At 41.7% G+C, this 14,161-nt stretch overlaps 2 protein-coding genes across 4 annotated transcripts in view; one reads left to right on the top strand and one right to left on the bottom strand.

Annotated features, from left to right (window-relative positions):
• Positions 1-5,981, bottom strand: part of TTC7A (tetratricopeptide repeat domain 7A) — a 191,929-nt gene extending 185,948 nt beyond the window's left edge. For 2 of the 3 annotated variants that reach the window (XM_067293169.1, XM_067293170.1), the window contains exons 1-3: positions 5,819-5,981; positions 2,941-3,104; positions 977-1,145 (exon numbers count right to left, since the gene is read on the bottom strand). In XM_067293169.1, the coding sequence (XP_067149270.1) occupies positions 977-1,145; positions 2,941-3,104; positions 5,819-5,981 (496 nt within the window). Of the gene's footprint in view, positions 1-195; positions 222-976; positions 1,146-2,940; positions 3,105-5,818 lie in introns of those variants that run through there. The other variant, XM_067293171.1, reaches the window with a different exon arrangement.
• Positions 5,982-7,760: 1,779 nt separating this feature from the next.
• MCFD2 (multiple coagulation factor deficiency 2, ER cargo receptor complex subunit) lies at positions 7,761-12,925 on the top strand. The gene is made up of 4 exons (XM_067293172.1): positions 7,761-7,871; positions 8,678-8,826; positions 9,544-9,703; positions 11,351-12,925. The coding sequence occupies exons 2-4, from the start codon at positions 8,687-8,689 to the stop codon at positions 11,480-11,482; spliced, it is 432 nt and encodes a 143-aa protein (XP_067149273.1). The 5' UTR covers positions 7,761-7,871; positions 8,678-8,686; the 3' UTR covers positions 11,483-12,925.
• The last annotated feature ends 1,236 nt before the right edge of the window (positions 12,926-14,161 follow it).

Genomic DNA, 14,161 nt, shown 5'->3' with positions numbered 1-14,161 from the left:
CACAAAAGCTTATTAACAAAGCAGATCCATCCAGTGCCACAGAAAACAAATCCAAAGCAAGCAAAGCAGCACAAACAGGTTTTCAAAAAGCAGAATGACTGTGTGAGATCATGAAACACCCAAATTATCATCATTAATACTAACAGCCCAGTCAAACAGTTTTGGGGGTTGATTTGGTTTCAGTTTTTTACATACCAGTTGAAGGTATCTGATCATCACAGAGTTCTCATTCACCTAATTAGCTGGTGGACATGCTGAAAAGAGTAGAAAGCAGTAGATAGGTAGCAGTACTTGAGCAGCATTTATAAAGGAACTGAAAGCAAACGAAGGAAAAGATTACTGACATTTTTCCCCCATGTCAATAACTGACTGGGGTCTTCCTTTCCCACTGACAAAAACAAAATGCAATTTCACTATTCACAGAGGAAGCTTTCACTAAGATCTCTCAAACAGTGCAAGGTCTGTAGAATTAAAAGAGGTAGGAGAGACTCCTGTTTGTACATAGTGTCTAATACTGTGTGACATGCATTGCAAAGATATACTACCTGCTTTGAAAGCACATATTCCGTTAGTCCAGAGTTTAAAACTTGGAAACATAGACCTGCTTATTTCATTGAAATCATTCAAATTTGCAGGTAGATGAACTCTTTCCAAGCAAAAGCATAAGCCCCAGTTCAGCAGTGCTTGATTTAGATTTTCCTGAAATGGACACAGGCTCAAGTGTGTTGCCGACTCACAGCCACAGTTATGAGATTTCCACCGTTTTCAAACTTTTCATTAAATGTCAGCCAAGTTTAAAAACCATGGACTAAGACTCCATAATGCCTTTATTTTTAAACTACACAGACCTTACTAGTAGGATTTTCTAAAGGCTACAGCATTGGCCTAACTCCGCTCCAATCTAATCACTTGGAGAAGTACCTTCATCTTCAACCTAAACACAGCATATTTCAGAAATATTTACATGGTCCTTTACCTTTAATAACAAAAGCCTCTGTCACCAAACGTAGCATGTACAGTGGTTCATTTCCTATTGAGAGGTCATCAATTCCAGCTCTTGCATACATGCTGATGGCATCTCTGTAGGATCCCTCCACATAATGAAGCTTTCCTAGGATCAGCATAGCTTCTGTCATATGCTTAGGCTGAAATGAGGGAGGGAAGAAAAAAAAAAAAAGAAAAAAAAAGTGTTTACATGGTAAGATACCAAAGAGCAAAAAAGAGGTAGTTCAGAACAAACCGTGCATTACGCAGACACAAAATGCTTTATTCTGAACCGTGCCAACTCCACAGGCCAGATTAGGAAGGACTTAAGTGTCTAGATACCTTAGTGCTATGCTCACAAGAGCAGCAGGTAACAAGGACCAAGCAACTACTCTGGAGCTCAGTTTGGGAACACACAGCTTACAAGCCACCTCACTGGGTTCAGCAGATCTAGTCTATTGATTCACCAAACATGAACTGCACATAAAAGACCACTCTTCTCAGAACTACCTGCATATGCATATATAATTCCCCTGTTTTTAAAGAACTGGACAGAAAGCATCGTCTTCTAGTCAAATGTTCCCCTCTCCTCTGCACTTTTAACGATGAGTGAGAAAGCTCCCAAGTCATCTTCTTGAAGTTCCCAAAGAATCCTCAGGCAAAAGCAGAAAAACAGAAGGTATTCCTGCTACTTCTAAGATTTTGTTTGGTTTCTTAAGGATTGAAAGCATGCAGACAAATCCATAAGAAAAAAAAAAAAAAACCTCAGTAAAATAAATCCTTTCAGACCCTCCCCATAGCCCAGAAAGCATGAAAAGGCTCCAAAGCCTACACCCTCATTTTTTCCAATACATGCAGTATAGACTACAACACAGGGTCAATCTTGCACATGTAGGCAAGTCACCACTAACAAAAAAAAGTTTGGATGGATGGATTGTGACAACTGCTAATACCAAGACCTGCAAGAACTCAAAGTGGTTTTGACTGCTCCCAGGGCCTAAGGGGGGGGGGGGGGGGGGTTGGACAAATCTCCCCTCCCCCTCAAAAACAAACAAAAACACCCACAACCAATCAACCAAAAAAAAAACAAAAAAAAAAACCTAGCTTCCAATAAGTTAAGAACAAGGATCTCCCCTAGAAAAGCAGTCAAACACATGCTCCCTAGAAAATAACAGAACGAAAGTGTAACATACGCTTCCAAGCTAACTATCCAGTAAGTTTCAGGTCCAAAAGTAGTATAGCAAATCTAGAACTTGAGATTCTTGTAATTCATAATCTCTTTAAAGACAGTTATGCAATAGTGTGTCCAAGGACACCAACACAGCAATAGTCACTGATTCACTGAGTCTTAAAACATCCCTAAAGCCCTGCAGCCTGGTTGATGGGCAGCTACCTACTATGTGCCCTGACTGCAAAGTAAAATGAAGCAATTTAAACCACCCTTCGCATAACTTCTCTGGCAGGGATGAAAAATGATGCAAGGCTGTAATCCTGGACTTGTACCACAACCTCAAGAGCCTGACAGCAGCTTGAGACCTGGAGCTGGCCAGGTGTATGTAATTCCCTCAGCACAACAGCAGCTCACTCAGCTGTGGTAACCCAACTGCACTGTCATGGGGCCATGCCTTATCACCACAGTGAACATTTAGCCCACTTCTTTCTAATCAAAAATAAAGGAGTGTATATATATATATATATACATATATATATATATATATGTGTAAGAGAAAACAAGTACATAATTTTTTTTTTTTTGAGTATGAAAAAGCAAATTTCCCAACAGATGACACTGCAAAGAGGTAGTGAATTACCAGTATGTTACTGATATTTATAAATACAGCATCATACAGAAAGCAGAGAAACACAAACAAGCAATGCAGAACCTTTGTATCAGACTAATAATCATACAACAGAAGCATCAGCTTGGTAAGAATTACACCTACATAGCACACTTACCTGTAGTTTTCCTCTGTTTAAGATACTGGTCAAATACCGTTTAGCTTCATTCAGTTTTGGCTCATTCTTTTCTACTAGTGGAATAGAGTCCTTCAATTTGGCAAAGTTTTCCTTCAAGCATTCTTCCAGCAGAGCCTCTGCAAGCAGCATACTCCCATAGTCCTCTGAAAGCACACATCAATCAAGAAGAAACATCACTTAGTGTTGTATTGCCAATAAACAATATTTAAAAAAAAAAACTTTTAGAGACAAACAGCAACACAAACTAAGGTCTAAGAAGAACTAGTGGACAGAAAAAGGAAGTTACATTAACTTCTAACTATTGAAAACACTGTATTTTCTATGAAAAATAAAAAGACTTTCCTTTTCCCTGGTCAGATCCTTTAATTTTGACAGGACAGTTCATTCTCATGTTATCACCAATATAACTGTTCTGAATTTTCATCACAAAATTCTGTTTAAAAACTAGGCCCACTCTTAACAAACATTTAAGTGTATGCTTTAAATTTACAAATGCACAAGCATGAAAGGCATGCTTTGGACTATGGATATGGATTTTGTTGAAAGAGTTTGCAGAAAGAATTAAATAAAGATTTTATTTAGAAATATCCTATACATCCATTATTAAAGACAAACCTAAGGCTTGACCCTGCAAAATAATTAATACGCTGCATGTAATTTTTTCTACATTAAGATCCATGCCCGTTCACAGTCCTACAGGAGAGTAATTCAAACACAGGTAGTAGCACTGGATACAGTGCAAAGGTTCAGGCAAGTAAAGTGTTTCATCTGCCAGTATACTGGCAGTCCTTGTATGATGGGTCCGATTCAGTTCATTTATTCATAGAATTAGAACCTCAATCAATTGCCTAGTGTGTCAAGCAGAGTCAAATAATCTTTGTTTGTAAATCAAAGACCAAAGCGCTACATTTTATATATACTTCTTCTTTCAGAGTCCAGAACATAGAGAAAACAATAGTCTATCTATTTCTGTATTTTCAGTCTGTGGGACAACTTATTCACAGTTATTCCATGTACATATTTATAAGGCATTAATAATCAACCTTTGTTTTGTTTTTTAATCCAGAACAACAACAAAAAAATCTAAAGTGCTCAGTTGTGCATCAAATTCTAGCCATATTTCTACCTGCTCAATTGCAGGTATACATCTAATAACTTTTATGAACAAAGTATGTACATAAAGTAGGCTCTGAAAACATTTTTGAGGATGAGGTAGGAAAAGTAGAAAATGACACACACACTATGCTGAAAGGTGTTTTTCTTTATGCATACAATCATTACTACATAATGCTGAAGAGCACTCAGGTAAAATCACTAACATCTTTGCAAGACTTAATTACATAAGAACACCACATACAATAAAGAAACAAATACACACACATACAAGATCTCTAAAGGAAATATTATCATTAAAAAATCCCATCCAGACACACTACTGTTTTTAGAAACACAAAACTAGGTAGTTCCTTCCAGAGTAAAAAGTTCTGCAGCAGTAACAAAGCATGATTCTTTCATAACTAGCAAATTATGATGACAGCAACAGATTAACAAATAATGTTTTTAGAGCAATCATACTGTTGTTATTCCTCTTAATTAAAAGGAAGCAAATGAGTAAGAACTCATTCACTATTAATGCCCCCAAACTGCATGATGCTCTTCGCACCTCTATGAAGTGCTGCTGAAATCAAACTAAGCTCAAAGATCGGCTGTGTGGTTCTCAATACAGGGTTCAGGTCAGCTTCAAGTATGCACTCAGAAAACCTTGTAAATAAATGTATATTGAACTATCAACCCTTCCTCCCACACACACGCTTTCCCAGCTATGAGAAAGCCCCGTAAAGCTTCTTGCATCCCAGCGAGCTTTGATTAACTCCAGGGCCCACTCCTACAAACACTCCTCTAGAAAAGTGGCTTTATTCATAGAAATAGCTCCCCTGACTTTAAAGGTAGACCCTCTTGCATCAGTAAGGCAGCTAGAATCAGGTCCTCTGAACAACTTAACATTATGACTGCAAAGATTTTTAGTATTTGTAAACTAGAGTGCCTCCCTTCTACCAAGCAATTTGATTACAAAACAAAGCAATCTGTTATAATAAGAACAGAGAACTGCATTAGCTATTTATGAAACCTGCCCTCCATGTCAAAAGATACTTAATGAGCACAAGCCATTTAAATAAAGTACTCCACAAATGTAGCAAGACAGTTTAAGAGCGTCCAGAAGAGGAGGGTGAGAGGCAATGTCACATGCCTTGAGAAGTTAGGTTTGTTTTCAGACACGGAAAATTCCAGTCTGAAGACCATAACCCGGCCACAACCAAGGCTCGCTTGTTAAAGAAAGCGGTAACCAACCCTACTCGTTATCTGCCTTCAGGTACTAATCGGACTTGGGATGAGGGCAGCACCCCCAAAACAGAGCGAGCACCAAGTAAGCACTGCCACCACTTACTCTCACATTCACAGTCTCCAGGAGAGCATGCCTCTTTACAGCCCGAGGGGGCTCGGAAATACCGAAACAAATAGGAAGCCGCAGCCAGCCTCGAGTGCCTGCCCCCGGGCTCCCGCGGACCCTCTCACAGGGGAGAAACACCGCGCCGCCCCGCACAGGGATGGCAGGAGCAGACGGGGCGCCGGCTCCCCCGCGCCACGGACAGGCTTCCCGCGGACAGACCCCACCCGACCCGACCCGCCCCTGCAGGCGGGCCGTCCCGGCGCCGCGAGCGGGCAGCGGCAGCAGCCCCGCCGGGCCCGCGCCCGGCTGCCGGCTCCCCGCCGCCCCGGCCCGGAGGCAGCGCCGGGCCCCCCGCGCCGCGCCGCGCCGCCCCGGGCCTGGCCACCCCCGCGCCCCGCGGCCGCTCACCCGCGTCCTGCGCGCCCGCCGCCGCCGCCGCCTTGCGCGGGGCCCCGGCCGCCGGCAGCAGCTGCCGCACCAGGCGGTGCAGCCGGCCCCAGTGGCCCTCGGCCCGGCACCGCTCGATCTCCCCCTCCAGCTTCACGTGGGAGTGGGAGCCCTTGGCCGCCATCTTAGCGCGGCGCCCGCCCCGCCCCGCCGCGCCCCTCCCGGCCCGGCGGGCAGCGCCCGGCAGCCGCCGCGGGGCGGCGCAGCCGGCAGCGGGGAGCCGGAGCCAGGCCCGGCCCCGGCCCCGAGCCCCCCGGAAGGCGCAAGGGAGACCCGGGGGCGGCTTCCCCGCCCCGCCGCCAAGTAGAGCCCAAGTCGTCGCTCCCTCGCTACTGCCTCCCGCTTGATGCTCCCGCTGGGAAGCCGCACGCCGCGGCACAGGGGGCTGGAAAGCTGTCCCGGCCCTCCGCCACCCCACCAAGGGCGCTCTGCCTCCCGCGCTGGTCTGCGCTGTCTCCCACTATAGCCCCTCTTATCGATATGGAGCCTGAGCTGTTAAACAGGAGCCGTTTTATTCATTTTGAGTTCCCGATCCCTAGAGCAGTCTGGCAGAGATGCACAGCCCTGACAGCAGATGTGCTTTTCTTAGCTGTCTTCACAGACTTGTCACAGTGAGACGCTTGGCCTGCAGGCCTCTGCGAGCCACAGCTTGAAAAACACTGCTATTATCTCTGTTACATGAAGTTTACTACATCTTAATCTGTCAAAGAGCAACATCCATGTTGTGCAAGGCTAGCAACTGCCTGGGCTCAGCAAGCAGAGACTGGGAGCGTAAGAAAGATTCCCCTTTATCATTCACCTAAGCCCTGAAACACCAGACCTCTGAAGGAAGAGCCAAAGACACTGTTCGTTATTACTTAGCTACTCCCTCTAAGGTGTTTTGTCAGTTAAAACCACATATTTTCTGTCAGCTGTTTCTGAAAAACACCATAATTCTTTAACAATGATTTTAACATAGTAATAACAAAAGTACTTCCTATTAAAGCAGGAACAGGCCAAAAAGTCTGAACCACTTCCTGAAGTCAGTAAACTCTGAGGATTATACCCTTGACAGGTGAGAGCAACCGCTATTTAGAGTATAATGTAAAAGCAACTAGATAGTCAACATTTGGTTAAAAGGGGAAAAGAAGAAAATAAGCAAACAGTTAAGAGAATTACTGAACGTAACAGTAATAGGAGCATAGTAATTTACAAAATAGCAGTGGAGTAGGGAAAAAACAAGTGAATCAGTCTTGGAATGCACTGTTCAGTGCTGCACAAGAAATAAGACACAAAAAGGGAAAGAATGGGAGATAACATAAACTAAGCACACAAAATTCCACATACTTTCCAGTCCTGCGAGTAGCTCTCATACTTAAAGTAACATTTTTGCAGACCCATTAGAGAGCATTAAAAATGTAAACAGGTTAAACTGGTACAGGAAAAGAGTCATAATCCCAGGCGTTTTAACCAGTATTAATCACACCTCTAAACCCTCACTGAGGGTAAGATATATGCTACCCCTTCCTATCTGTCTCAGTGTTAACCCGGACCCCGCTCAGAGGTGCCCGCCAGTGGCTCCCCCGCACCTCGGCCTCGCCGCCTGACCCAGCGCGACGGTGCATTTCCATGGGCGGCAGCGGCGAGGGCAGGAAAACCGTTAACCGCCGGTATAAGCGAGCCAATGGCCGCCCCGCCCCGCGCACGTTGCGCCGCCGCAGCCCGCACGTGCTCGCCCCGCCCCGCCCACGCAGGCCCCGCCCCCGGGGGGGTGGCCGCGCCACCTGTCCCTTTGTTATTGCTACACGTGGAATTCCAAGAGCGGTGATGTCGCCAGCTCTGGGGCACAGCGCAGCCAATGGGCAGGCAGGAGAGGCGGGGCGGGCGTGGGGAGGTGTGGCGTGCCTGCGCGCGTGCGCCGGGTCAGAGGTGACTCTGGGGATGGTGGCCAGCTTGGCCCAAACGCCGCACTGCCTGCTCGTGACCTGGAGCCGCGGGGAGGGACGGCGCGGCGGCGGCGGCCATCCGCGGGCGGGTGCGTGGCGCGGCGGCGGTCGGTGCCGGCGCCCTGGGCTCTCGGGCCGGCGCCCGGCTAGGGGGCGGCGGCTGCTCCGTCCTAGCCCGCCGGTGGGGGTTTCCTGGGACCGCTGTAACGGGCGCTCCGGGGCGACGGTTTAACGGCTCTGCTGAGGCGACTAGGCTGCCAGCTGTCAGGCTGCGCCCCGGGACGGGCCCGGCGCCGGGGCTTGCTCCCCCGGAGGCTGCGGGGCGGGGGGGGAAAGGAAATAACAAAAATTAAAAGGAAAAAAACCCACCCCAAACTAACAGCTGTTTTGCTGGTTTCAATATGGCAGTCTGCTACGCGTTTTTATCCTGGTGTTTTAACGCTTTACTTCTCTGTGAAGTAAAAGCTGCAATGACTGTGAAATACTGCAAGTTTTATAAATAAGGTTGTTCAGTGCGTGAAATCTTAATAAATTCACTAGTTAGAAGCAGCCACTTTGATACTCTAAGCAACCTTTGTTCCCATAACTGTAAGGCAGGTCTGAGGGAAACGGGCATGAAGTTGACTAGAAAGTAGTTGAAGACCCGACAGCTAGGCACTGCACATTCACAGTGTGAAAAGAGTCATTCTTTGAAGACTACTTACTGTGTGTTCCCTTGAAGTACAGAACCTCATAAAAATTCCTAATTGGAGCCCTCTCAATTTCTGCTCTTTAAATGGTTGAAATGTTGAGGGAAAAATAAGTTCTTGCATCCTAGAACTTAGTAGGGTTGTTTCTAAGCACTATAAGTCTGCAGGAAATAGATTGTATTTTTCATCCATTTCCCTTTTTCTAGGAGATCACGATGGCCCTACAGAATTTTAGAAAACATCTGCTGTTCTCCCTTCTGGCTGCTTTCTTCATCTCTGCTTTAGCTGAGGAGTCTGTAGGAGAAAGTCAACATGCAAATATTCGGCTTGATAAGAACCTGGTACAAGATAAAGAGTATGTGTTCGTATTCTGAAAATGTGAACTTTACTTCCCAGTGACTTGCTTATCTTCTAAGTCTTGTTACGTGAGTTGGGCTTAAGCCCAGGGCACCCTCTCATCTAAGGATGTTGTATGAGTAGCTGGAATCAGATACCAAGCTATGTTTGTTCAATAAGTTTACTAGAGATACTGGATCTAGAAAGGTCTCCCTGGAGCCTTGAGCCCTACTTATACTATATAGAATTTCTTACAGGAATCCTGCTTACCTCGATCAACGTACTCTGGACAAAATTTTATTCTGAACAGTTAGAGTAAGAGCTTTGTTTTCATTTACTTCTTTATACACACAAAAAGAGTGTTATCAGTAAACAGAATCCCTAGTATACTCCATGTTTTACTGGGAAAGATCTTCCTCCAGTTCCTTTGCTTTGAAAGACAGCCAAAAGGAGATCTGGGGCACTACTTCAGTTGTTTTGATAACCCACTATAAGTAGGCAAGAAGAAAGAGGAATAGCTATCTAAATCATTCCAAAGGCCAGTACAGCACCTGTAACGTACTAGGATGAAGGGGGTACAAAGGTTGTTTAAAGTTGTAGCTTTCAGTCCTCCTGGTTGTCCAGTGTACTTTTAGAAATACAGCATTGCCTGTGTATTTGACTACCTGATCAAAGACTAAAGTTGATGTAAATAATGCATTAAATATTAACTGATTGATTTTTTTTTTTTCCTTAGCCACATCATGGAACATTTGGAAGGTGTTATTGAGAAACCAGAGTCTGAGATGTCTCCACAAGAGTTGCAGCTTCATTACTTCAAAATGCATGATTATGATGGCAATAATTTGCTAGATGGGTTAGAGCTTGCTGCTGCTATATCACATGTCCACAAAGAGGTAAGTGGAACATTGTAACAGCATGTGTCTTTGGAAACAGTACTGACTTTCTAAAAACAGCTTACAATAGAACAGTTACAATATAGTTGCAATACAGTCACAATGAAGCAGTTTTGCCTGAAAATGAGACCTTTTCCTCTGTTAGTTTTGGTTCGATTTATAAATGTACTAGCTTTATCATGGCTTTTCATGTCACATTGCAGTGTTCCAAAATGACTCCATCCTGGTTTAAACTTTACATCCTTTACATCCTGTAGAGTAAAGATGATTTGATAGCCAGGGATGGGGAGAGGAGAAAGGGAAGTTTGAAAACTGTGGCCCAGATGGAGTATTGCTGATAAGAGCTTATGGAAATAGCATACAATACAGTGCCACTCCTAGTTCTAAGGATGTTGCTTTCAACTCAGAAATGTCACTGCAATGGATACGCAAACTGTGAAAAACTTCTTGCACACACTTAGTATTGGGAGAACAGATCACGGTCTGCCTTTGTTTTGTTATCCTTTTGTAAATACAAATACTCACTACAACTAGGATCATTTAAAGACAAAGTGGGAAGATACTATTCTTGGGAAAATAATATTAACATGTTATCTTCTGGTGAGCTTTTGGAAGTTCAAAGTAATGTAACTTCTTGTGTCCATCCATGTCAAAGGATATGAAGCCAAGAAAAGAATAATTACCTGCTGACCCCTTTATTCCTAAGAGATGATGCTAAGAATTACGCTGAAGTTAAGCTACAGTGTACCTAACCTGCTTTTTTTTTCCACTAGTCTGTTTCTGTCAAACTCTGTGTTGCAGGTTCTGACACATAGGAAGAGGTTTCTGTACTATGTAGAAACTACAGGGTCTGTGCTACATCAAGATCCAAATTAATAGTACATGTGTTAGATTAGTACCTATCACTACACTCTGCTATTTAGCCTTTAGATCTTTTTGGCTAAGAATATAAACTGTAATTCAGTGGATACAGAGTGTTTGTTTTGAAGTCCAAAGAACTTTGGTTCATAGCTTGCATCTAGTAAAGTTCCTTATATTGGTATAAACAATTACACAAAACTTTGGTGCCTAATTTGGCACTGTCCTAATACAAACTGCTTAACAAATTTTTGCCTTTAGCAAAAGCATATTTTCTAGTTAAAGATGTCTGAGGCATACAGTGGAAGGCAGAATTGTGCTTTATGAAAAGAGTTATACCATTCTGTAGGCTTAAGAAATTCCTATTTAGGAAAGTAGGAGAGTTAAGGTGATTACACCCCAAAGCCTAACTGCTTTTAAAAACATGCACTATATAATGCATTCCTATGTGGGAACGTTTTCAGTCAAAGAGAATAAGACAACTGTTTTCTACATAGCCACAATTTGCCCCTTGGCTGTACCTCAGTTTTCCTTCAGTAGAGGGACTGCCAACCTGAAGTTAGTAAGTTTTGAACTTAAGTTTCTTTTTCTATAGCAAATGCCTCTGGTATCAATAATATATCTATGTAATATGCCAACATGTTTGTGAACTGATGTTGAATGGTAAGCTGGAACAAGATTTAAGTAACAAGAATGTTTTGCAATGCAAGCAACTAGTTATCAGTAATCTCTCATGTGCCACTAGGTGGGAAACTGCTAAACTGTTTAATGTGGTTTTTGTTTTTCCAGGAAGGTGGTGAGCATACCCAGGCAATGAAAGAAGAAGAACTAATTAGTCTAATAGATGATGTTTTAAGAGATGATGATAAGAACAATGATGGATACATTGACTATGCAGAATTTGCAAAATCACTGGAATAAGGTTTTTCAAGGAGGTTGTTTCTCCTTCTAGCTATGTGGAAATGTGACCCAGTAAAATGTGATTCATTACTGTCTCATGTATCAACCTTTGTGCTGCAATGCTTTTGAGAAGGAGAGGTGCATCAATTCCAACTGAATTTATTTAAAAATTGTATGTGTTAGGAGACTAGCTAACTCAGAGTGAGAGAGAGCCATGTTTGACTAAATGTAGCTACAAATTTGAATCTTGAAGCATGAAAACATCAACAGTACTCACATAGGCTACAGCTGGCAAACTCTTAGGTAGCTGTGTATGAATACTTAATAGATCATATATAATCTAAATTTCAGTTTTCTGTCATTAGGTTATATAATATTTGCTTGCATCTTTTATTTAAATGTACAAAATATCTGGAAAGCAAGAGAACATGACTACATATAGTTGTATTGTGATGAGACATTTCTGTATTTCACACACATTTTCAAAGGAAATTTGCATATAAGTACAAGTGCTTGAAACAGCATTTGTAGAGAAAAGTATGTGTTGAATGTGGTTTATACTTGAGCTCTACATGATACCATGTGGACTTCAACACTGTCTTTGAAGAAATTGAGTATTTTTTTAAATTTATGTACTTCCTAGCATACCCTTACATTTTATATATAAATATGTGTACATGTTTCTCAATTTCTTCCCACCCTTCACAGATTTACTTTTTATAGTGTAGTATTTTACTGGATTTTTCTCTACTTTGAATGGTCTTTTTTAAAGAAAATTAAAATGTTTTTATTACATTTATATGTTTGTTAATGCTCTATAGCATTTACTAGAGTAGCTTATGCTATCTCGTTTTGAAGGTCATGTTAACAGTAAACTGGTTTAGTATAAAACCTTCTGTTCAAATTTGTTCTTACAGTATTAGCCAGCAGGATAATCTAAGTGAGAAAGTAATGCTGTCTTGTTGAGGTTTACATTCCTATTCCTTGACACTTAAATTCCAGTATTACTTTTAGAAAAATACAAAAGTATTTCATAACTAACAGTTTCAAGATACTTGAATGTCTACAGATGAACATGGTCCTAGGAATGTTTTCACTGTGTTGACTCAATACTTGATAAGTCCAGAAGCTTAAGGATATTAAAGTGATGTGTTGTTGCTTTACTGATATTTGGTAACTATAAAGCATAACCAAAATCTTAAATTACATTCAATCATTATCCATGAATAGAGAATCTAAATGTTAGCATATTTCTGTAAAATGTATAAAGAGCTATTTTCTTTACAAAATTATTCTTATACAAGAGAAATACATTTGTAAAAGAAATTATTTCTTTTGTTTAAATGTCTGTGCAATGAATGTTGAGTGTCTGATTCTTTTTTTCTTGTAATACCTAATTATTTTGACACTTTGTGTCAGGGTTGTGCTGGCTGTACAGCAATTAAAAAGTTGGGATTCATGCAATTTGGAGCTGGAAGTGTAATGCAGGAAGTTCTGGAAAGGAGTGTATCTAATTTTCTGTCGTGTTTCTAAGCCTAGCTCTGTTACTGGCAGTAATCTAAAAACAAACAGCTAAGTGTTTTTCTCAAAGCATTTTTGTAATACCATTTATCAGGTAATTAGTCCAGAGTGAATGTTGAATCAAAGGTAAGTAGAGAAAATGCTTGGGGGTAGGAGGGAAAAGGAGGTTAAGCTCCTCAGCTTTGAGCATTTAAAGCAGGTTGTCCATAAACCTGACAACTATTATGCGTTTATTCCATAAACTTCTGAGCCTTGGATTTATTTCAGCTGAAAGAACCAGACCAAGAAACTGACATTTTTGCACTGTTCTGAAAAAATCATGGTTTTTCAGAGATGGCCGTGAGATGGCTCAGACCTGGTCTTAGAGACTGAGCTATAAATCTTTAAACTTAGTCCAGCAACTTTCTCAAACTATACTATGTAGTAAATGACATGCACAATAGAAGCTCTATATCAGAAACAATTACAATAAATATAGGTAATGTGGACAACATTTTTTTCCAACTATTTTGAATTTTTAACAAGTCAGAACAATATCAAATACAGAAATTATTTACCTAAAATGGAGAACAAATTCAAGACCTTTCATTTCACAATGCTTGAAGAAATACCAAATCAGTATTTCTGCTTTCCTAGAAAGATAGAACAGTTCAAGAAATCCTGTCCAAGCTGGAACCTGCAGCATCATGTCTTTACTCAGCCTCCTAAAACAAATACACATATTTAATTGAAGTGTACTTAAAGGTAAATGGGATGAAAGCTGTCTAGAGAGACTTCTCAATTAATAGGTAGGAAAGGGCAAAATCTCTGAGAGTCCTGGTGAGGCAGACTTTCATTTTTAAAAATATAAGAAGTTTATGTGCTATCTGTAGCTCACATAGTACCCTAAATAAACTGGTACCAGTCATATAAAATTGAAAATACCATACACATATATAAATATATATTTTATATAATTATAGTGAATATATATATAAAAGTGGATCTTTGCAACAGAATTACTCATGAACTAAACTATTTTTGCTTCTGTGGAGTAATACTTTCTCTGTTTCAACAGATAAGAAAAATTAAGCAGAAGGGGGTATGATTTACTGAAGGTCAACTGCATCCCTGGCAGAAACAGAAAACCAGAAGCCTGTTGCATGATTTACACCTCTTCTTCCTAGTCTATGATCCTGG

This window comes from Apteryx mantelli, chromosome 3 (genome assembly GCF_036417845.1).
Source record: "Apteryx mantelli isolate bAptMan1 chromosome 3, bAptMan1.hap1, whole genome shotgun sequence".
Taxonomy (NCBI): Eukaryota; Metazoa; Chordata; class Aves; order Apterygiformes; family Apterygidae; genus Apteryx; species Apteryx mantelli.
This window is presented reverse-complemented; position numbering and strand designations above follow the sequence as displayed.